General features: G+C 55.5%; 1 protein-coding gene across 1 annotated transcript; it reads right to left on the bottom strand.

The window, feature by feature from the left end:
- Positions 1 to 526: 526 nt before the first annotated feature.
- VASH1 (vasohibin 1) lies at positions 527 to 22287 on the bottom strand. Its single transcript, XM_019009922.4, has 7 exons — positions 20009 to 22287; positions 13046 to 13134; positions 11844 to 11900; positions 9883 to 9957; positions 6781 to 7162; positions 5457 to 5569; positions 527 to 4581 (listed from the first exon to the last, which is right to left on the bottom strand). Exons 1-7 carry the CDS (start codon positions 20315 to 20317, stop codon positions 4509 to 4511), a joined length of 1098 nt encoding a protein of 365 aa, XP_018865467.2. The 5' UTR covers positions 20318 to 22287; the 3' UTR covers positions 527 to 4508.
- Between the last annotated feature and the right edge of the window lie 997 nt (positions 22288 to 23284).

The raw sequence follows: 23284 nt of genomic DNA, 5'->3' as shown, positions 1-23284 counted from the left end.
AAGTGTTTTCCACACCATGGGTTCTGGATGTCAAGTGATGAGAAGGTTGCTATGGTTTCCTGAGCTACACTCATCTCCCAGGAGAACATGCCCCATTTCTCCTTTGCTCCTGATGGACTGCTGTGGACTGAGACCGCAAGAGCAGGGTCCTGGAATACATCCTGGGCGCTAACTTGAGCCTCTGGAGGCCAGGCCCACTGTGTGAAGAGAGGGGGAAAGCACTGCTCACAGATCAGGGTTAACAAGGCCTGAGGGGCTTCAGCAGGCTGAGAAAGTCTGGGACCCCAGAAGTTTCATCATGACTGCAGGGGCTGGGAGGTTTCCTGTTCCCTGGCTTCAGGCTCACCTCAGGTCAGGCTCTTCCCAGAGCCAATGGGGCTAATGCCGCTGGGCTGGGAGGTTTCCTGTTCCCTGGCTTCAGGCTCACCTCAGGTCAGGCTCTTCCCAGAGCCAATGGGGCTAATGCCGCTGGGCTGGGGGAGGGCTCGGGCCCCAGTTCCAAAGGAAAGGAGACAAGGCTTATGTGTTGTGGTTTCTGCCCAGCCCACACAGCAGGAGCTGGGGAGACTTTATTCGTTTCAGGGGAAAGTGACAACAGGAATGAGATGAAGTGTGAAAGTGAAAGGAAGGGGCAATACTGAGATGAGAACAGCCTGAACAAAGTCTAGTACAACACTGCAGCCATCCAGAGCTTGAGGGAGCGGGGAGGTCCATCACGACCAGGCCCTGTGGGCCAAGCACACCCATGTTTCTTCTCTCTTGTCAGATTTGATGAAAAAGGGAAACTTGGGACTCCGGAGGACCAAGATGGAGCGAGACGGTCAATACTGATGGACTTGCAGCTAGCACCATGGCAGCCCTGCCTGGTCTAAGGAAGCTGGCAGGAGGCGATGGTACCTGGCGGGGGCAGACTGCCCACCTCCCCACTCCTTCAGAGGACTGTTTCCTGCCCTTCACACCATCATCATGTTGGGCCCTGCATGTATGTTCCTGCACTTGGAGCGAGCCCAGGGACACAGGGCAGACACTGGGCTCACAGATGTTGCTGCAGCTGAGCCAGAAAACATTCCAGGCAGGAAAAGCAGGTGCACACATTCACACAGGCCTCTGGTCACTCGACCAGCCAGAATGAGACGGACTCCTTGACCCGGGAAGGGCTGGAAATCACACGTGGTCAACTTCTCGGCTCTCTCTGCTCCCCAAACCCTGGCCCTAGGCTTGCTTTATCATCGCATCCCAAGGCCAGAGGGCTGCTGCTGTCCCCGTCTTGGCCCTGCTAGAAGAGGGATAGGGGTGGCTGGCATGATGGGTGAGGGGAACATGAGAATATGCAGAGGCCTTGGAGGAAGAGGACTGGCAGTTATGACAGGAAGGCTCTCTATACCTGGCTCCCCAGTGTTCTGCCCCTGGCACTGAGCATGAGGAGCCAGGCTTTGGGGAGACTTTGCAATCACCCCCCCAACCTGGTCCATTTTCCACAGGTAGCTTTCTTGAACTCACCTTGACCGCTCCTCAGCCAGTAGCCCCCACCTCCAGGGGCAAAGGAGCTGGAAGACAGTCCTGAACTGGGGGGAGCTGGGATCACATCAGCCAGGCCCTGTCCCTCACAGGAAGTGAGATGAGGTGATACCATGGATGGTGACTAAGGCCCCAAAGTCCCTGCCTCTCTGCCTCCCCAGAAACCTCACAGCCAGGCCAGCCCCCAGAGCAGAGCCTGTGTAAACACGCCCAGGAGGGGAGGAGGGGTTGCTACATATGAGAAACAGTTAAAAATAAATTTAAAAAGCACCACTATGTCCTGTGCTGGTCTCCACAGCCCCGAAGTCTCAGCTCAGGAAGGGTGAGTGCTGGGGGATTATCAGCTGGGGCTTGGCTCCCTCCCTTGCAGACAGCAAGCAGGTAAGAGCTTCATTTTGCTGTTTTCTCCATGGAGGGCTCTGGGAAAGGATCCTGCAAGTTGGAACCTCCTAAGACTCCAGAACCAGGAGCGGCTCCCTCTCATATCTACTCCCCTCAAACCCTGTCATTCCCGGGAAGCTCCCAGAGGCAGCTGAGGCCACGCCCCTGCTCCTGAGCGGCAGCATCCAGACCCGGAAAGGACCTAGTTTCAGCCTGGCACCTCCCAAGGTGAGCCATCTCTTCTTAGGCATAGTAGGAACATGGAGACCACACTACCCCCACTCCCTGAAAGCTGGGATGGGATGGTGAGTCAAGGGTCACCATGCCCCTATTAGTCTGGCTGGAGTTAGGTTAGGCATCCTCCCAGGGCTCACTGACCCCAGGGGGAACTTGGGGAGGCAAGGGACTGACCAGCTGGCCTCCCAGGGTGCCTCTGGCCAGGCCATGCTGGATCTGGCTCTGGGTCAAGCGCTGCTGGTTTGAAGAGCTGCCAGCCTGTGGCGCCTTCCCTGACAGGCACTCTCATCAGCAAAGGCATCCCTGGTTCTGCCTTCCCTTCCTCTTTGCTTCGAAGGCACCATCCGTCTCCCTGGCAGGCCAAGAGCTACACTGTCTGTACTCCACGCGCCACCCCCGCTGATGACCCAGCAACTGCAAAGGGCCTCTGGTTTGTCCCGCTCTGGGAGGGGACTCAGTGGCTTTTCCTCCTCCTCAGCTGCAAGGATCCTACCCCAGCCCAGCCCAGCTCTGAGAAACAGGACTTTGCTAAAGCCCACCTCAAAGCATCTTGGTGGACTTCTCCCCAGCACGAGCTCTCTCTACTTCAGGGATTGCAAACTGGCATCCTCTTTTGCCAGTATTGGGTTTTTAAGTTTTTTTTAAGTGATCACCAGCATTTAAAAATCCTATTTCACATAAAAAGTCAGAATTCTGGCCTCTGACAAAGCAGACAATCTGGCAACACAGGGCCGGCACTGTAAGTACAGCTGAGCAGCTGTGGCCCCTTTAACAGGGTGTGCCCTCTTCAGGTAGCCACAGTCCCCACACAGCCCTTCAGGCCTCCTTCTCATCATTTGCTTGTCATTTGAGCTTACAACCCTAGTTCTGATCTTCCTTGTGTAGCCCCCCAGCCCTTCTGCAGCCTTACTGACAGCTGTCCCTGGCGGACTTACAGCCTCTCAGTAAAACAAAACCTTAATGGTCATCTCATCCATTTATCCTTCCATAATCTGAATCCTTTCTACCTTTCTACCGCCTCCTGACAAACAGCCATCTCGTCTCTGCTGTAGGTAACCCATTACTCCTCAAGCAGCCTGATCCTGAACTCTCCCCCACATCCCTTTCTCACTTGCATCCCCCAGTTCCCAGCTGTCCCTCAGTGGCTGCACTGCACCCTTTCCCTGCACCTCCTTGTTGCTTGAGCCTCCAGAACCTACCCCTGGCTCTGCCAACCTCTCCGCATCCTCTCACTTTCCCACTGGGTATCTCATGCTGACGGGCAGGCTGGGGACAACCCCAGGTGCCTAGGTTCTTCCCTGCCAGGGCCCTGATGCCCTTCCACAAGTGACTGGCCCAGCCATCATTGCAACCCCAAGCCAAGATGGGCTGTTAAAGAATGGAAGGCAGGCCTGGGGCAGAAGCATCCTAGTCTGGTCTTGATTTCCCCAGCCAGGGCTCCTGGCACTGCTGGGGGAGAGACCCAGGCCCAGGCATCCCGCCCCATCACCCCATGTCCAGCCACAGCTCCTGGACTGGCACCCAGGGTTTGCTCAACTCCCACAGCCATGCTGGCCTCAGTGCCATTCCGAGTCCTCCGCCAAGCCCAGACCCTCCGCAGGGAGCCTGTGGGCTAGAGCAACAGGCAGAGCTGGGACTGAGCAAGTAGACGCAGTTAGGGCCTGGGAACTTTTTGCCCAGAGGTCCTTCCCTGGGCTCGCTCTCCTATCACCCCTCCTCTGCCCACACAGCACTGCCCATGGGGGCCTCAAGAGCCTGAAGGCTCTCCTGAGCCACGAGCTCATACTCTTGGGGCAGATGTGGCCTGTGCCAAGCTCCTGGTTAATGGGCTACACAGACCTTTCTCAGAAGGACTCCTACCCTGCTTCCCTTTCCCTGGGTCAAGATTCTGCCAGGGCAGGCAGAACTGGAGAAACATCTCCACCCCACCCCCACCACCCATCACAGGCCTGGTAAGGCTGGGAAATTTCCCACTGATAAGATGCACCCAACTCCCAGAGAGAAGCCAGGGGCAGAGGCACCAGCAGAACCAGCAATTTCCCTCACCTGGCCCCATGACACATGGATCTGTTAAGCACTGGCCTTCCCACCATCAGCAGATCCATTTGGACTAAGTTTTCCCCAAATACCTTAAACTTCAGTTGCAGAGTTAAAAACTCCAAATAAAATACTAACGGCCTCTAGGCCCAAAGTTAGGGGGCTTGGCTCAGTGGGAGCGAGAGCAGCTTGGGGGGCTGAGCTGGAACACACTCTTCCTGCAGCCTCTTGCCCTGCCTTGTCACCAGCCCCGCCTTCCCCATGCATGAGGCTGGTTCCAGCAGGTGGATCCTGGCCCCCAGGAGTGGGTGGGGCCTGGGGTGCTGGCATCCGCCTCAGACCCGGATCTGGTACCCGTTGAGGTCTGGCATGGCTTTGGGCTCGGAAGGCTTCTTGTCACCCGAGGGCCTGTGGGAGGAAGAGAGCAGAGCGGGAGGAGAGTGAGTGGTCTGTTGGGGAGATGGAGTTGGGGAGCCAGCAGCGGCTGCCTGGTGGCTTCCCCACCACATTCTCCAAGTGGCCCTCCAACGCACAGCACAGTGCGTATGGAAGTCTGTTTTTGGACACCCTGGCCCGCCTGTGCTGTCTGAATGTGGCCCTGGCTCGCTCTCACAGGCTTTCTCGCTGCTGGAGGCTGGCTAATCTGGCTGCAGTTGGTAGGTAACAGCTTAAAGTGTAAATCTGTCTGAGGGGAATCTGTCATCTACAAAAGCCTCTTAGATAAAAGTCACAGATGATGGATATTTTGGTGCCAGAGGCCTGCTTAGTACCCCACCCCTGAATTCATACCAGAGAGGTGGCTCCTGAATGACAATTATATTTAAAGCAAGAGTCAGAGTGATGTGTAGGAGCTGAAATCAGAGTAGGAGAGCTGGTATTTCAATGGCTTGTTCTTGCTACCTGGATACAGACAAAAACCAGACTCTTGGGTTGGGGGCAAAGTTATGTTCAAAGCCATCTAATATTCACGCCCTCCCCCATGACATTCCTGGGTGGCTCACTGCCTTGCAGGGGCCCCATCCTTTCCACCTTTTCTCTCACATAACCCATGCTCAGACTAGTGGGCTAGCAGAGTTTGGTTTCTCTGGGGAAGTAGAACTGCCTTGCTGTGGGAAATGTCAATACACAAACCTCTAAACCCACCATCCCAAGTCACCTCCCTTGGGTGGGAGCGAAAAAGAGAGAAGGGTGGGAGAGAGATACAAAAAAAAAAGGGACCCACACGATGAGAGGAAAGGAAAAAAACCCTCTTTGGACCCACCCAGGCGTGGTCCCTCTCTCACCGTCTTTCACTGCGGCTGTTCCTGCGGTGGGGGCTGGACTGGGCCCGCTGCGGGGAAGAAACATCCTTCTTCCGGTCCTTGGTGGGAGAGGGAGGGCCCGTCCCTTTGCCAATCTAGGTGCAGAGGAGGAAGCAACAGCATCACTCCAGGACTGCCCTGGAGCCCAACCTCTCCTTCCAGGAGCCACAGGTCCCTGGAGACTGCCCTGGGGAAGGCCCGGGGAACCTCAAGCATGGCTCTTCCCTGTCTGGATCTTTCCCAACCTATTTCCCAGGCACTAAAGCTGCTGGTGCTGGGGGACCCAGAGCTAGGTGGGGAGCGGCAGCTCAGGGGCAGAAGAGAGCAGCCCCTCTCTAATGCAGGGTTGGGTGCAGCCTGCCTCTGCCCTAGGGGAAGGCACTGTCACCCCAGGAGATCTTGGCCTAGGGCTGGCAATGGCTAGGGCAGCCGTAGCTCTTACAAACCCCTGCCAGGACACCTGCAGGCACCTGCAACACACTTGGGTTCCCCATCACCCCATCAGGAGGCTGAGCTCCAGTCTGATCTGCCTCTCACTGCCTGTGAGCAAGACTCTGGGCTTCCAACCCTGAAAATGGAGCTACCACCTACCGCCCGCTGGCCTCCCAGGGCTGTCAAGAGAAGCAGTGCACTTGGGAGTGCAGAGGTCGGTGGTTGAGGTGGAGGCTCCAGGCTGCCTGGAAGGGCAGTCACAGTGCAGCAGTGACTGAGCTATGGAGATACCCAGCAGGGGGCCCTGGCAGCCCCAGGAGAACCCAGGCAGATGTCAGAATTCTGCCTGCTGAAAGGCTCTAGGGCTCAACAGCTCAGCCCAGCTGTTTTTGGTACAACAGCCCCCAGCCCAACTCCCTATCACCTCCTGCTCAAGTGTGGGTGGGAAGAGGAAGAAGGAACACTGCCCTCATTGTCTTCCACATGGTCTGACTTCCCTTTCTTCTGACCACCTCCTAGTCCTTTAATGGTTGCTAGGGTTGGGGGGCAGAGTCAGGATGCGTAACAGGAGGAGTGGGGAGGCTGCCCATCACAGCACCGGATCACACCCTCCAGACAGGCCGTGATTCTCCACCAGTGACTTTGCCATGTGCCCAACACCTACCACCATCCAAACCCAGCCCACCCACCTCCTCCCTCCGCAGCCGTCCTGGTCTGCCCACCCCAGGGGACCACCTGAACAATATCGACCACTAAGCAAGGTCCCAGCACCCCAGTCCCGAGAAGCTCCCCAGTCCTCTCAATCCTCACATCGCCTCTGCTGGGGCGGGGGAGGGGGCGAGGGAGGGGGCGAGGGCGTGGAAGGCGGGCAGACCTTGAGCCGCATGTCGCGGGCGTGGCGCTCCAGCTCCTTGCGGAAGTCATCGCGGCCCAGGCGCTCCACGTCCAGCACCGAGTGCTTCCACTCGATCTGCTCCACGCTGTGCGGGTCGTGTGACACGCTCTGGCCCAGCTTCACCTTCTTGAGCACGTGCCAGCAGCGGCCGTAGGCGGCCTCGAAGTCCAGCACGAGCTCGCTGAGCGTGCGGAAGGCGGGCGGCTTGTACATCAGGTCCTCGCGCCGGCTCATGCCCAGCGCACCGTAGCGGCCCGCGAAGTTCACCCCCAGCACGATGTGGCGGAAGTAGTTCCCTGAGAAGTAGGTCTTGAAGCTGATGGGGAAGCGCTCCAGGGTGGGCATGCTGTTGGTGAGGTAACTGGCCAGTGCCCCGCTAAGGAAAGAGCCAGGAGAAGCACGGGGCCAGCACACCGGGAGGGACTGGGACCGGGAGCCACGGGGTCCACGCACCGCCAGCCTTGGGGTGCAGACGCCAGTCCTGCTCATCTCCATACGCCTGGCGTCTCCTCCTGGTATTCCTGCCATCTAGCATTGAGCCTGGTATCCAGCTGGAGCTCAATAAAGGGAACCTCGAATAGGCACGGGGCTTCCAGGGATTTGTGGCCACCGCCCTAAAGTCAAGCAGGGCTGGTGCCACACTGCAGGGCTTTCCAGAGCCCAGTGGCCCAAGGACGGAAGAGAGGCCTTGCCTCCCCTGCCTCACTCCCTCGTCCTCCATCCCGCCCCTTGGCACACACACAGGCCACAGACACGGCCTCTGGGTTTTGTTTCTCCTTCACACATGGATTTCCTCACAGATGCAGGCAGTTCTGTTCACTCTTCTCTTACCCTCACCCTGTCCTCTCCCCATATCCATATGCACCCCTGCCTGTGGCCCTTCAAATACAATCACGTGTACTACTGAGGGCTGGGAGGTGCCCCCAGCCAGCCCCAGGCCCACTCCCACTTCCTACACCTCTGCCCCACCTGCTCACCTCTCCAGCCCCCGGGGCCTCCCACCTGAGTTTCTCACACTGGCCTTTTCCCCTGCCTGCCAAAGTTGGCTGCTGCTCAGGACTGAAGCTGAGCCTGCGCCACCGTCCACCTCCTCCACGGCACTCTCACCATGACCAGTGTTTACTGCTTCTTTTTCCTTACTTGCTTATTTTGTCTCCTCCACTAGAATGCAAACCTCCCAAGCACAGGGCCCTTGTCTGTCATGTTCTTCAGGGCACAGCATCAAGCCGGGCAAACAGTTACTCAGTGAAAGTTCTCGAACAAATGGGTAGAAGGAGATGAATGGATAGAAGCGTGCAGCAGACACCATGTCCAGCACTGTGCTGTGTCTCACGGCACCGGCTCGGCCCATTGTCCTAACAACTCTACACACTGCCACTATCCCCCTTTGCAGAGGAGGACTCCCAGGCTCAGAGATGTTAAGGAACTTCCTTGGGGGTCACACAGTGAGTCAGCAGCCCAGCCACAATTCAAGTCCAGGTCAACCTGACCCCAAAGTCTGTGTTGAGACATTATGCCACGGTCCCTCCAGCGCTACTCTCATTCCACCAATGCTTACTGAGCCTGACTCCTTGTAAGTGACCAAGGATACAGCAATGAGAAATGCACAGCCCGGCCCTGCAGAGGCTCAGAGTGCGGCGAGGACAAGACGTGAGAACCACGGCATGCGCTGTGCCTGAGGGAGCTGTGGGGACACTGAGAAGGAGCCCCTCACCCAAATGGGGGCTGTTCCTATTTTATTCCTGCCCACAAGCCACCAGGTGACCCCTGAAAAGCTTTGAGACCATAGGACCCTGCCTGGAGTGACTTCTGTGTGTCCTCCTGGGGAAAAGGACCAGTCTCTCTCCTATGAGGGTGGGAGCCTCCACTTTGGTGTGTGACCCCTGAGGGAGAAGTGAACGTGGAGACATGAAGGAGGCACTGCCTGCAGCCTGAATTTCTCGGGTGGCCTCAGGCTTATCCCAGCAAAGAACCCCACAAACAGGGCAGGGATGTCGGGCTCCAGAAATGGGCCTGCCCTGTTAGCAAATGCCTGCCATAGTGGCGTTCCCTCCAAGACCTCTGCGGGAAGAGAAGGGCACCCGCAGCCTGTGTGAACTTCAGGCAGGCATGTCTGTGTGGGGGGTGGGGATGGACCCCTGGATCACAGTCCTCCCAGGACCTGCCCTCAGATGGGACTCCTGACTCCCTCCCCATCACCCTCTTGGCTCCCACCTAATCTGTGCTCCTCTGCAGCACTGTGCCCAGTGGGCTGCCTACCCCAGGGGCGCAGGCAAAATGTTTAAAAGCTGGTAAAGAATACGGGCAGGGTGGAAGAGATGAAACAATTGGCTTTGAGTTGGTGAAGCTGAGTAATGGGTGCACGGGAGTTCATGATGTTGTTCTAGGTTTCACATGTATTTATGACATTTTTAATAATAAAATGACTGAGAAGAAAAGGTAGGGCTCAGGCATTGACCAGTTAGGATGGAGAACCAGCCATAAACACTTCCTCCTCTCCTGCTGTTGACTATGGGGCTGGGAAGGACAGCCTCTCCTGGTGGCTGGTCTGTCTCCAGGGCTACCCTGGTGACTCAGCTACAGGCCCCACTTCTGCCCTTTGGGTTGGAGGCGGGGGTGTGACTGGAAAACCTTGTTTGTGGTTTTTTTTTTTTTAAGGCAGTTTTGCTTTAATATCTCGTCCAGAAATCAACATGTTCTGGAAATGCCAACATCTGGGCATTCCAACTGTGCCTCCCAGACTGTCTAGTTCTTGGAAATGGTACAACTGTCTTTGTGAGACACTGTGCCCTGATTTGGGGTTCAGAAAACAGGGTCCCTGTATCCACGTGACTCAAAAAAGAGCTGCCCAGTAAGCCTGGGAAGGTAGCAACTGAGATGTGGGGTACTGGGACCTCGGGGCTCCTCCATTTTGGGGGGTTCTTCCACTTTAGTGGGGTGCTTCTCCATCTTGGGGCCAAGCAGATGACTGCATATGGGAGAGCCCTGGAGCCCATTCAACCTACCCCACCCTCACTTTCAGAGCAGGAAGCTGAGGCCCAGAGAAGCCCGGACCCCTCCCCTTCAGGCGAGGAAGGATACATTCCCAGGATCACAGCTTCCAGGCATTTGATTGGCAGGGCCTCTTTGGTCATTTCCTTGGCCAGGTCCATCAGCCTGTGGGAAAGGGAGGCAGGTCAGTAAGGACAGCGCCTCCAGCCCCTCCAGGGGAATGTGAGAAGGAGGGGGCAGGGTGGACTAGAAATGCTAGAAGGACAGAGGCTGCCCCCTAAGCTGCTCTCAGCTCAGGCCCAGCACCTCCCTCCACACTCCCGATGGACGGAAGTCTGGAGCCTGAGGGGGTGGGAAAGAGGCGGCCACTGCTGATAGGAAGGAGGCCCACTCTCCCTGCTCTTCCCTTCTTTCACTTCTACCTCCCACGCCTGGCTCTTGCTCCAAAGAGCTCTGGGGGAGGGCAGCAGAAGCTGGGGGCAACTTCTCTCCAGCCACCAGGCTGGGGCCTTCTGCGAGGCAGTCGGGGGAGGAGGGACGTCAGCATCGATCTCTTCCCTTCTGAAGCACAGTAGACACCACTGACCCAACCATGGCTTCTCCCAGGAGCTTGTTAATTGACTGCAACTGCCTCCCCGCAGCTGCCTGAGCCTGGATGTGGGATCTTAGGCAGATAGTTACCTGCTGACTACAGATCTGCTCCTGAACTTGGAATTCAGGCCATTTTAAGACAGCCTTTCCCTGAGGCGTGGTTCCTCCCTCTGTCCCCAGCCTGGGAATTCAGCCTGGTCACTGGCTTTGCCCAGGAGGGCACCCAGACTCCTCCATGCCAAGTAAGGCTGGAGTGGTTCCCCAGCACACAGCAGCCACAGGCCAACAAAAGCAAAGCTTTGGGGATAGGGAGGGTGGACTCCATCCAGGGCCTTGGAGAGGGTGTAATTAAGTAATTTTGCTAATAAGCCATTTAAATGCATTTTCACAAAGAAGCAAACATAGATTATGTGTGGGGCAAGGTGTAAAATTCATATTAAATTTTTTTTCTTTTTCTTTTCTTTTGAGACAGAGTCTTGCCCTGTCACCCAGGCTGGAGTGCAGTGGTGTGATCTCGGCTCACTGTAACCACCGCCTCTCAGGTTCAAACGATTCTCCTGCCTCAGCCTCCCAAGTAGCTGGGATTACAGGCGCCCACCACCACGCCCAGCTAATTTTTGTATTTTTAGTAGAGATGGGGTTTCACCATGTTGGCCAGGCTGGTCTCAAACTCCTGACCTCAGGATCCGCCCACCTCGGCCTCCCAAAGTGCTGGGATTACAGGTGTGAGCCACCGTGCCTGGCTAATTCACATGAATTTTTAAAGCCCAGGGGTCTTAAGTCTGTGGGCATCTTTGGGCAGAGCCCCTAGACCCAGCTGTGGCATTCACTCTTCACTCTCCTCTGCCTTCGGGGCTTCATGGGCAGAAACTTTCCAGGGGAAGTGAATCCAGGCAGGGGGCTACACACGGGGTGGCGGGATGGGAAGTGAGAGATGCAACATTCTCTCCAGGGAGCTCCCTGTTCTCAGACCCTGAGCCTGCTACTCAATGCCCAGAAAAGAGTCCACGGAGTAAGGCAAATGGGGTGACCATGCAAGTACCCTGCAATGGGGACCAGCAATGGGGAGTGCGGCAGCCGCAGAACAGAGAAGGGGGAGGGCTCTCTCCTGCAAGGTCCACCTCTCACTAAAAAACAAAAGATCTGAGGCTCACCTACAATCCACCTAGGACCACCCTCTCTCCTGGCCAAGGCAAGAGCTGGGGGCGGCTCTCCCACCCTCTAGCTCAGCATGGACCCGGGATTTCCTTTTCATCAAGGCAGCCCTGGCTGTTCATCTCAGCCGGATTCTTCTCTTTATGACATCCATAAGGCCCCAGGGTGGCACCTGCCCCCAAAGGCTGGCTTCCTTCAGAAGAGTCCCTGACTGCCCCATAAACTTCCTCTCCAAGGTGCACTATAGGGCTTTCAAGAGGCTCCAAGCCAGCCCTGGGGCAGAGGACTGGCCTCCCCATACTTACCCTGTCAGAGGTCTGCTCTTCTTAATTTCAAAGAACTGTGTCCCTGTGTGATTGTACCTGTGGGCACGGGTTAAGGGCTTCCTAGCTTGGCCTGAAGGAGGTTGACCCTCTTCCTGCCTATCCTGAAGCTCAAGAGCCAAGTCTCCTGGAGGGGAGATGGGGGCACAGCATGAATTCTTCTCCCCGCCTCACGCCCCCTTCTCTTTCCCTCTCCCTCACCCTCCTTGGCTTTCTCCCTCGTTCTCCCCTGGCTTCTCTTCTTAGGACAAGAGACATGGAGCAGGCGACCAGTTCGGCAAGGGCCAGAAAGAGGCTGTGGCTGGGAACAGCGCCCTACAGCACTTCATCTTCCAACCAGCTGAGAAGCCACAGGAACTGAGAGGAGGCTAGGGTAGGGGGTCCAACTCAGCCTTTAATTGCTCCTGAGCCAGCCACCTGCCTCACTGGACTGGTTTCCCCACTGGCAGAAGGAGGAGCTGGACCCGATTTGCAGTCATCAGCCTGGCTTCTCCCGACCCAGAACCCATGCCTAGCTCTCCCATCTCTGACCTCTGCAGCCAGAAGCCTGGGAGAGAGGACCCAGGACACACAGCTCTGGGGCAGGGTGCAGGGGCAGGGTGCAGGGGCTAGAGGGCCCAGAGCAGGGACACAGAGGAATCTGGACCCAGGGGAGCCCAGCTCTTCCCCTGCTGGCCAACCATCCTACTGCCAGGGAAAAAAAGGAGAAGAACTGGAGAAAATTCTAGGATCCTGAAGTTACCTCCTGGAGCAGAAAATCCTTTTTCTCTGCCATTTTTCCCTTTATTCAAAATCAGACTTTTAAAAGCCCCAAGGCAGCTCCCTCTCTCCCCCTCTGCTAGGGCTGGGTGGACAACAGAGCAGGAGATCTATCTAGACTTGGCCACCCCACCAGCAAGTCACTCAGGACCCATTTTCCTCTCTTTACCCCATCACACGGCAGGAGCGGGAGGGGGGTGGCAGAGAGTGCAGAGTGGGCCCTGCACTCATCAGACAAAATTCCTCCGACACCCAGGAGGCACACGTGCTGCGTCCCCCAGCACCAGGGAGCACAGAGATGTCACGTGAATGGCGGCCCTGGCGTTGTGGAATGAGGCGGCTCTGCTACCTCTCCAGCTCTGCCCGGAAACAAGGCCCATCACACCGGCCAGAAGGTGGCCATGACCCTTGACCAGAGAGGATACTGCAGCTCTCTGATGTAGCGCTGCACAGCTTCCAGGCGCTCAGGGACAGGTGTAGACGGCTGGAACGTAGGCACACTCGGTATGGGGATCTGGGGACAGAGAAAGAGCTCCGGTCACGAGAAGAGGCTCACCTTGGAGCTTCCAGTCCACCAAACACCTAGGACTGGCCCCAGAGGCGCCCCACCCTGGGGAGGCACAGCCTCCCCTCCCTCCCACTTGAGCTTCCTTTCTTGGCACCCCACTCATTCGAAGACTCTTGCCAGGGCCCCAGCCCAGCCATTCCTTCCCTCCTGGGACTTAACAGCATTCCTCATTCAGAGTGTATGCTGATGTTCCAATTTTATGCTTCTTTAATAACTTCAGAAAAACATAGGTTAATTCACTGACTATTTTAAATTTTAAATATTCATTAGTTTCAAGACTTAAGAATATAATATTGGGGTTATTTTAGGTTTGAAGTTTGCTCTGGTTCAAGAGCCGGATCAAAGCTGGTATATCCGGGGTCCCATCTTCTCAGGTGGTGCCCTAGGCTTTGGGAGTGGTCCTGAGGGGGGTGAGCATCCTTGGTAGGGGACCCACCCAGTATCATGGGCATATTCGCCATGCCTTCCAGAGCACCAACTTGAACTGTCAAGGAGTCAGTCAGCGGTAGCAGGCCAGAAGGACATATTTTGGAACAGGTCTTGCTGTAGCTCTGTGGCTGGGGCATGCACAGAGGGCCCGGGTCCTCCTCCAAGTCTTCTCTCTCCTGCCAGCTCCACACCTAATCAGTACAAGGTTTCCAGGTACCCAGACAGTCTTCCTCCCCAGAACGCACTTTCCAGCACCCAGCCCAGAAATGGCGGAGGAGAGAACAGGCAGTGTTTCCCGATGCCTGGGAGCCTGGAGGCTGCTGGGGGTAAGGTCAAGAACAGCTGACCCCCGGGCTTCCCTCAGCCTCCAGTCTCCAGAAAAGAGACCATTATGCCAGTATGGGCCCCTCTCCAGCCAGGGGAGCCCGGATCTGGCAGTTTGGCTGCCAACAAGTCAGTGAGGCCAAGGAGGCCAAGAGATACATCAGCTAGGGTCCTCTGAGGTTTCAGAACAGACTTCCTTGGGTAGAAGAACCAGACTTCCAGGGACAAGGCCCACCCCTCAGGGCTCCCCCTTGGCCACCAGCACAGTAGCTGTAAGGCTCCCCACATAGAGAGGTCCCACCCCCTGCCCCCAAGCCTCCACCTGGCCCTCCAAGGCCACACTGAGCCCACCCACCCGACGGGACTGCTGAGAGTCACAGTCTGTGCTCAGGGGCACGTGTGAAGGGAAGAGGGTAGGGCTGGGTAAGGAGGGAAGGATGAAGCTCTTTTCCTCCTTTCCTTGGGAGGCTCTCGAGTGGTGGAGATGCCAGCCCAGCTTTTTAAATAATGTGACCGCAGTGGCTGGGGCTCTGACAAGGAGGGAAGTGACACTCCAGTTATCACTGCACACTCATGTCTGGGGTGTTGCTGATGGCACAGGCACACGGGACAGTGTCTGACAGACACCTCCTCTAAGGGGTGGAGACGCAGGAGGGAAGGGGCCCTGGTCCAGGGCCACAGCGTCGCCTGCACTTCCTCGCCCTCCCTCCCGTCGGTCTTCTCCTTCCTGTCTGGGGAGTCCCTAGCAACTGCACTGGCTGCCCTGGCTCCTGAGCCGCTGACGCCTCTGTCTGGAGGGAGCCATTTCCCTTTCACATTGCTCCCCCTCCCCAAACTGGCACCACCACTTACAGTCACCAGCAAGATAAAACCTGGGGTGGGGGGCTCCCCCCTCTTTCTGTCTGGCCACTCTGTACCAAATGGGCCCCAGGGCCTGGCCTGGCCTCCCCATGTCAAGGATACAGGGGTGGGGAGGTGGAAGGGGAATTAGAGGAATTACTTAGCAACTTAAATAGCATGGCACATCCACCCAGTCACCTGATCTCTGCAGGTGGCAGCCCCTGCCAGACAGGGAAGCAGGCAGATCATCCCCATGCACAAGCGGGGATCCAGTGACCTTGAGGAGCTTGGGATAAAGATTGTAGTACACCCTCCCACAAGAAGCTGCAAACAGGGAGCTGCAGTCCCAGGACTGGATCATTCACCCAGAGCCAGGCCTAGGCTGGGACCAGGCAGTACCCACGAAAGCACTGGCACCTGCTGTGCAGACAAAGGACCCAGGAGCTGGCTGCTCTGGGAGAAGGAAGGTCAAGAAAATACCTGGGGATTCAGAGGCAAGACCTTAAGTCCACCATCACCGAGGCTAGCTCCTTGACTCCTGTCACCCCACTGCAGACAGCACCTGCACCTTTTTGTCTGAATGTTCATTACCCACATAGACTCGTTCACTCAAACACAAATAAGAAAGATTCTATATATGCAAATGACCAGGCCCATTTCAGGTCTTGCCCCTCACCCCCACCTCCGAAACAGGAGTCGGGAAGTATTTCCTCACTGTTGAGTGGTGGGTTTAAGTGGGGCACGGTAAGGGGGAGTGGTATAGCCACCAGATCTCCCCAGGGAGCACTCCTCCTCCCCAGCCAAGGCCAAGGATTCCCCCCGGCTCCAGGAACCCCTAGTCCTGAGTTCTACAGAGACATTCTCACTGGAGGGGTCTATTTCAATCTAACACAATGAGGCCTGGGGGAGGTTGGGAGAGCTTGCGGCTGGATGTGTGCACCCAAAAAGTGTGGCCTAGAGGGCAATAGGGCTGAGTCTCCAACTAGATCATCACTATGGATATTCAGCTCTGCCATTTACAGTCGTGACTTTTTATTTATTTATTTATTTATTTATTTATTTATTTATTTATTTAATTTATTTATTTATTGAGACAGAGTTTCACCCGGTCGCCCAGGCTGGAGTGCAGTGCCTCAACTTCGGCTCACTGAAACCCTCATCTCCCAGGTTCAAGTGATTCTCCGGCCTCAGCCTCCAGAGTAGCTAGGATCACAGGCATGCACCACCACATCCAGCTAATTTTTGTATTTTTAGTAGAGATGGGGTTTCACCACATTGGCCAGACTGGTCTCGAACTCCTGACCTCAAGTGATCCACCTGCCTCGACCTCCCAAAGTGCTGGGATTACACCGCACCCGGCCTAGTCGTGACTTTAGTGAAGCTCCTGACCTCCCCTGTGCCTCAGACACTTCATTTATAAACTGGGCACCAACACAAAATCAGCCTTATAGTGCGAATGAGATGCTGCAGGTCGAGGCCTTAGAGCAGGGTCAGGCACACAGCACAGACTTAATTTGTGTTCACTGTCATCATTATCAGTGTGCCCCGCACATGCTGATCCCAGCAACGTTACCCTTTTAGAGGAGATGTCCAGGCTGGGTGTAGTAGCTCCTGCCTGTAATCCCAGCACTTTGGGAGGCTGAGGCGGGAGGATGGCTTGAGCCCAGGAGTTTGAGACCAGCCTGGGCAATATAGAGAGACCCCATCTCAACCAAAAAATAAAAAAATTAGCCAGGCATGGTAGGGCACACCAGTAGCCCCAGCTACTCTGGAGGCTGAGGTGGGAGGATCACTTGAGCCCAGAAGGTAGAGGCTGCTGTGAGCCATGACTGTGCCACTGCATTCCATCTTAGGTGACCAAGCGAGACTCTGTCTCATAAATAAATCAAAGGAAAGCACTCTGGAGTCATAATAAGTAGCTAGAGGAGATGTCCAAATTCCCATTCTGCAGGAGCTCTGTGGCCTGAGCCATAAGAGACCATAAAAGACCTTCAGCAGCTGGGTCTGGGGTCAGTGGCCACTAAGCTTTTAAAGGGGGTGGAAGCCTGAAACATCAAGGACAGACTCTTATCAAGGAGCCTAAGCCGTTGCTGGATTTGGGATCTTTCTAGAAATTGTTGCCCTATAACATACTGGCATCATCCCTGTAAAGGCTGCTTCTCCAAAGCGCTAGTGGGGTGTCGATGAACACTCACTCCCTGCTCCATTACTGGGTACCTATTAGAGGCACTTAATGAAGCATCACGTGCTTTGCATCATTAATTCCTCTAACATCCTCTTGATGGGCATTGCTATTAGCTCCATTTCACAGCTGAGGAAAACTGAGGCACAAGAAAGTTGCCTGTCTTGTAGTTACGGGAGATCAAGCATTTGAACATGGTAGCTTTGACTCCAGAGTGCTCTCCTTTTATGACACCAGCCTGCAGGGGTCCCAGACTCAACCACATGCAGGGGCCGGGCAAGTAACATACACGGGGCAGGCAGGCCTGGTAGGTGAGTGGTGGAGACAGTGGCAAGATGGGGGAGTAGGACTCACTCCCCAGCCCCAGCTGACAGCTGCCACGTGGGACTGCAGATTCCCATGTGTTCCCAAGTCTTCTTATTTTCTGAAAAGATGCCAAAAATCTGGATCTTTATGTGAGAAATCTCCCAATTTTAAATTTTGGCTCAAGTGGCCTTTTAAAGCATTGTACAGTCCCAAAAAAACACTTCTTGAGCCCCACGCTGTGTGGCTGCTGTAGGGAATGACCCTGTGCCAGCTCCAGTGGCATGGCCCCTAGGGATGATAAGGGTGGGGTCAGCCCACCCCGCCACTGGCACCCTGGCACCCAGGCACCCAACCCACGCTGCTTCTCTCCAAGGCCTCCTGCACTCCACTGCACTCCCAGACTCTAAGGGTACCTTTCTACTCAGAGCCCAGGTAGAGGAGGGACCTCATGCAGACTCATGCGATTTATCTGAGATCTGTGGTTTGAAGAGGGGGAAGTTCAAATTTTTCCAAACCTCTCACAAAATTCCTTCTACCCTAGCGATGGAAGTCTAGGGGTCCGTCACAGCACAGCCCCCACCCCTAGACTTCCTTCATCCATGTCTTTCCTGTACATGAGGACTGAAGATGACAAAATGACATTACAGACCAGTTACTAGTGAGCTCACTATTTTTTTTTTAGTTCCCAGGAGTGGTGGCAGTTCTGCAGGGAACCATTCACACTCTTTTATGGCCTGATTTAGACATAAGCAAGATGGCTGGAGAGCTGCCCAACTTGTTCATGTGGGAGCAGGGTGTGACTCTGGCCTCATCGGGACAAATGATCTGAGCAAAACCTAGTCTTGCCGCTTGATAAAGCACATAAGTAAAGGTGATGGATGTCTGGCCGGGCGTGGTGGTTCACGCCTGTAATCCCAGCACTTTGGGAGGCTGAGGTGGGTGGATTACCTGAGGTCTGGAGTTTGAGACCAGCCTGGCCAAAATGTTGAAAATGAAACACCATCTCTACCAAAAATACAAAAATTAGCCAGGTGTGGTGGTAGGTGCCTGTAATCCCAGATACTCAGGAGGCTGAGGCAGGAGAATCACTTGAACCAGGGAGGTGGAGGTTGCAGTGAGCCAAGATCGTGCCACTGCACTCCAGCGTGGTGGAAAGAGAGAGACTCCATCTCAAAAAAAAAAAAGGTAACTGATATCCAATAACCAGGTACTGGTTTGGGGCTTTACAGTTTGTCAAATACTTTAACACACAGTCTCTCATTTCTTCCCCACAATCAACCTCATCTTACTGATAAGAAAACTGCATCTCAAATAGGTGGAAGGGGCCATATAGATAAGCAGGTGACCCCTACCAATGTCAATATCCTTTGACGCAATACTTTCGCTTTCAGAATTTTTCCCAAGGAAATAATCAGAGATGAACCCCAAAATTTGTATTTTAGAATGTTCACCATAGTATTCATTTTAGGAATAAAACTGGAAACAACATCCAACTCTAGGGGATTAGCTAAATAAATATTAAGTCAGTGCAGAGCACATTTATGCGGCCATTCCAAATCAATCTACATTTTGTTTCCCCTGGAAACATTAGGCAGTATTTTAACCTTCAACCTTTGATTCTCTTTTTCCCAGAAGACACTTTCTGATGGCTGTACCAATAACTTGGTAAAAACAAAACGGGCCACTTGTCCTCCTGTCTAATTCACACTAACTTCCATTCTTCCTAGCCCCCTTCCTTCCAACCTGGGCAGGCAGGGCTAAGCACTGGGCTCTGAACTCAGTCCAAAGGGCTCTTTTTTGGAGATTTCAGGCCTCTGCATTTGGCAAAGTGCCTCCTAGTCTTGATCATGTTTTTTTTTTTTTAATATCTGGCATGTATTTCCATATAGCAGCGTACAGCACAGAAACTCTCAAATACCATTTCATTCAGCAAACATACACACTAGTGCCTGTTCTGTGCCAGGCACACAGGAGGCCTTGGGAAGACAAAGATGAATGAGATACAGCGTCTGTTTTCGTTGGTGACACAACTGAAGTATAGCTGTCATGGAGGAGGAGTTACAGCCAACACAGAAAAATTATTTCATTTTATGCTTCTCCATAAGACCTCTTCTAATGTGCTTGAATCTAGTGTCAACAGAGAAGAGGACCTGGACACTTCCCTCCACCACCACCCCCCGCCCTTCTCCTGAAGACCTGAAATTGAATCTCAGTTCTGCCACTTACTGGCTGTGGGATCTTGAGTTCCTACTTGAGTTTTTAGCTTTCTCATCTGTAAAATGGGAATCCAAACTGTACTTACGTCACAAGGCTGTTGGGAGAATTCAATGACATAATGCACGAAAATATTTCCTCAATATATGAAACCCTGCATCTCCTTAGTCATTCATTACATTTGTCTGCTCACAGTTCTCTGGCTTGGCAAGTGTCATCAAGCAAATGAGACGTCAAGCCATCCTACTGTGTTTGTTAGTTCCATCTGCTGCTGTCCCCTCCTGTAAAACGTGGGCATTTTAAAAGACAGCGGGGAGGGCCTCCTGGAGACAATGTATGTGAACCTCCCTCCTAGAATGGCAGTGAGAGAAAGTTCTCCTAGACAGGTATGATATCTCTGCATTCTAAAGATCTTACCGAACCAGTGGTCCCCTGCCCCGTGGGAGGAGAGTGTGGCTTTACTCTTAGCCCCAAGGTCACTAAAACCTAGACTATGCTATCACCCCCCTGACCCGTGTGTCTCACCTTGGGCAGGTCTGTGGAACCACGGATCCGTTGCGCCACCTTCTCTCCATCGGGGTGGATCTTGGCCACGTGTTTCCACATCCTTTCCCAGGTGGCCTCATCCACAGGTAGCCCACCCCGGTTGACAAAGAAGGGGACGCCTCCGTCTCGCAGGTCCTCTTCCCCTTCCTCTTCTGGCTCCTCATCTCTCTGGGCTGAGGTTCCTTCGCTGGTCTCCAAACGCCTGACCCCAGAGGGGGCGGTGGCCGCAGCGGACGTTGGAGTGGCACCGCTGCTGCCACCCCCAACCACCTTCTTCCCCCCTGGCATCCCTAAATCTTCGAGGGGGGTGGTGGAGGCGGGAAAACAAGTGGCTCACAAGAGGCCTCCCACACACCAGCTGCAGAGATAACACATGGCCAGAGTGCAAGGCGCCTTTAAGAAATCAGGGCGTGGCTCCTGTACAATAAAATACGACTTGATAAAAAAAATCAGTGCAATAAGGTGAATTAGGGTCCGAGGGGGTGGGTTGTCTGGGGTCAGCCTTGGAGGCCTTGTTCTGTTTGAAAAACGGAATAAAGAGAACACACCCCAACTTGGCAGCCGTCACAAAGCACCCCCATCTAACTGCGAGAACAATGACGGGCAGCAGTGAGGGCTGGCAGAGCGGAGAAAAGTCGGAGGGAAACTGAGGCCAGACAGCTCGGACCAGCGGCTGCAGAAAGGACAGAGTCAAGGCACGGGTGCCCACTGGGCGCCCTGGGTCTCAGTTTCGGAGGGAACAAAATCCCCTACACAACTCTCGCACGCTCACATCTGCGCGCGCCCCAAGGAAGACCGAGGCGACTCCCGGCCGCGCGAGCTCCGAACCAAGACCCCCGGGCGGGAGAGCGGCGCTGGGGGGCGATTTCTCCGACGCGACGAGACAAGTCCGGGAGCCAAGACTCGCAGCTGGCGGGGAGCGGGGAGGGGGCGCGCGCCGACGCGCACATTCCACGCCTGCGGCCAACTCCCCGCACAAAGTGGGCTTTGTCTGGGTCCCCTGTCCCTTCGTCCCCAGAAACAGCGGCGGAGTCCCCAGAAAGGGAGCGGGCGCGGCGGGGAGGCGAAGGCTGCGAGCGCCGAGGCCCAGCGGGTCCCCACTCGGGCGCGTCTCAGCGGGAGGACGGCTGGCACCTGGCGCCGCGCTGCACCAGCCGAGCCATCGCAGGGCACGGGGCCCGCGGCTCAGCGGGACCGGCTCGGGCGGCGCGCAGGGGCCAGGCTGAGGTCACTGAGCGGCGGGCTGCGGCCGCGGGGTCGCTGCGTGGGACTGGCTGCAGCATGGGCGGTGGCGCGGCCCGGGCGGGCGGAGGATGCTCCGTGGCTGTTCGCTCGGGCTGCAGCTGCCCTGGCTGAGAGTGGAGGAAGGACCGCGGGGCGTGGACCGCAAGCCCGGAGGCTCGCGCAGCCTCGGCCGGCGGATGTAGCTGGAGGCGAGTGACGAAGCCGGGCGAGCGCGCGCTACGCTGGTGCCTGGGGAGCAGCCCGCCAACGCGGAGCCCGCCAACGAGAAGCCCACCAGCCGATCGCTGCTTGGCGAAGCTGGGGCCGCCGCCGCTGCTGCAGCCCCGCCGCCCCTGGGCCCCGCTGCCGCCGACCGCGTCCCCTGCCCGCCAGCCGCCCACCGGGCTCGACTCTGGCCCGCGCCGCGCATGCGCTCCGTCCCCCCCTTAAAGGGCCAGCGCCTTCGCGCCCAGTCTTCCGCCCCCCGCGGCGGTCCCTCTGTCCCAAGTTACCCCAAGGACGCCGGTGGGCATTCGCTCCCTCCTCACCCAGCTGTCAGGGCACCGCGAAGCCGGTGCGAAGCTGCGGAGGACGTTTTCAACGTGCCAAAGGGAGTGCAAACTCCATGGAGATTCCTAGCGCAGAAGGAATTCCTGCGGTCGGGAATTTCTTGAAAAAGATTCTTCGCAGGGGCCCTCAGCCGGTAGGACCGAGAGCACTGGCCTGGAAGACTGGGATTCTAGACCGGATTCAGTGCCTGTGTTGCTTTGGGACGTTCAGCAGTTCCCTTCCCTCTGTAGGCCTCAGTTTCCCCATATCTCAGCCGAGGTGGTCACAGTGAGTGAGCGCAGAGAGTCCCTCCCAGCGCGCACAGTTCTTACAGGAGGACATCTAGGGATTGAGACGGGGGGTCACTATCTCTGGAAACGAAAAGGGTAAAAGTCACCCTGTTTTATTCGATTGCCTGCACTGGTGGGAATGGGGTGCGCAGAGCTCACCCCTAGACCATCTGCCTAGACCGGGCTTTGGACGCTCCGGACCCCGCGGACCAGGGTGGGACCGCGACGTGGGCGTGGGAGGCAATGCTTGGGGAGGGTCGGCTGGCCTAGAGGAGGGTGAAAGTACAACTAGCTGTGGTGCGTGGCCCGAGCGTTGGGCACTGAACGCACCCTCCGCCTCCCTCATGCCATAGAGTTGTAAATGGTGGGAAAGGCACTATCTCTAGGCTGAAGCCAAGAACTTTAGGAAGAGACGGCCGAGTGTGTGCTTTAAGACGCTCCCCCTCTCCCCTGCCTGTAGTTAGCATGAATCACAGTCTTGTGGGAGAATGCAGATTCCTTGGCCTTAGCCGGCAGATTCAGATTCCTTAGTTGTGGGGTCGTTGCATTTCTTGACAAGCTGAGGTTACTACACAAGGGCTGGGTTAAAGGCCTTAGAGAGACGCCAGGGCCTCAGTGGTTTCACATCTGTTCCCTAAAGCTGTCCCTGGTATCTGAACTTTCTGGGTACCCTGTGCTCCCGTAGCAACCTCTTACTACCTCCGGGGTCAGAAACCAAGGGTTATCAGTGATGGGAAGGATTGCAAGACTCCAAGAAAGTTAGTTCAGCCTGGATCTTCTTAAACTCACTAAGGCAAGAAGACTCCAAGCATAGAAGTCACTAGGGATCAACAACTATCACCCTGTATTGTATAAACCAAGTCTCAGAGGGTAATTTCCCCAAACTCGCACAGCTAGTAAGTGGCAGAGCTAGAATGTGAACAGAAGTCTTACTTCTTCAGACACTTGTTTTTCACTCTATACATTGCTTCTTGTGTTAGCCAAGTGGTGCTGGTTTTAAAACTGGCTTGCAAGCTCTTGACCATTCTTTTCAAAAGATGGGATCTAATTCCTTTCCCTCTGAATGTGGGATGTACTTGGTGACTGGTTTCTAATGAATAAAATGTGATGAAAGTGAAGCTGTATGACTCTTAAGACCAGGTCATAAAAAGGAGACAGCTTCTTCTTGGTTCCTCAGAAGAAACCAGCCACC

Source organism: Gorilla gorilla, chromosome 15 (genome assembly GCF_029281585.2).
Source record: "Gorilla gorilla gorilla isolate KB3781 chromosome 15, NHGRI_mGorGor1-v2.1_pri, whole genome shotgun sequence".
NCBI lineage: Eukaryota > Metazoa > Chordata > Mammalia > Primates > Hominidae > Gorilla > Gorilla gorilla.
This window is presented reverse-complemented; position numbering and strand designations above follow the sequence as displayed.

Bases quoted from the DNA above. Each gene is read 5' to 3' on its own strand.
- VASH1 (XM_019009922.4), bottom strand. From the start codon at position 20,317: ATGCCAGGGGGGAAGAAGGTGGTTGGGGGTGGCAGCAGCGGTGCCACT. The intron at 9,958-11,843 runs GTAAGTATGGGG...CCTTTCCCACAG, and splicing joins AAGAGCAGACCTCTGACAGG to GCTGATGGACCTGGCCAAGG. The intron at 4,582-5,456 runs GTGAGAGAGGGA...TTCCTCCCACAG, and splicing joins AACAGCCGCAGTGAAAGACG to GCCCTCGGGTGACAAGAAGC.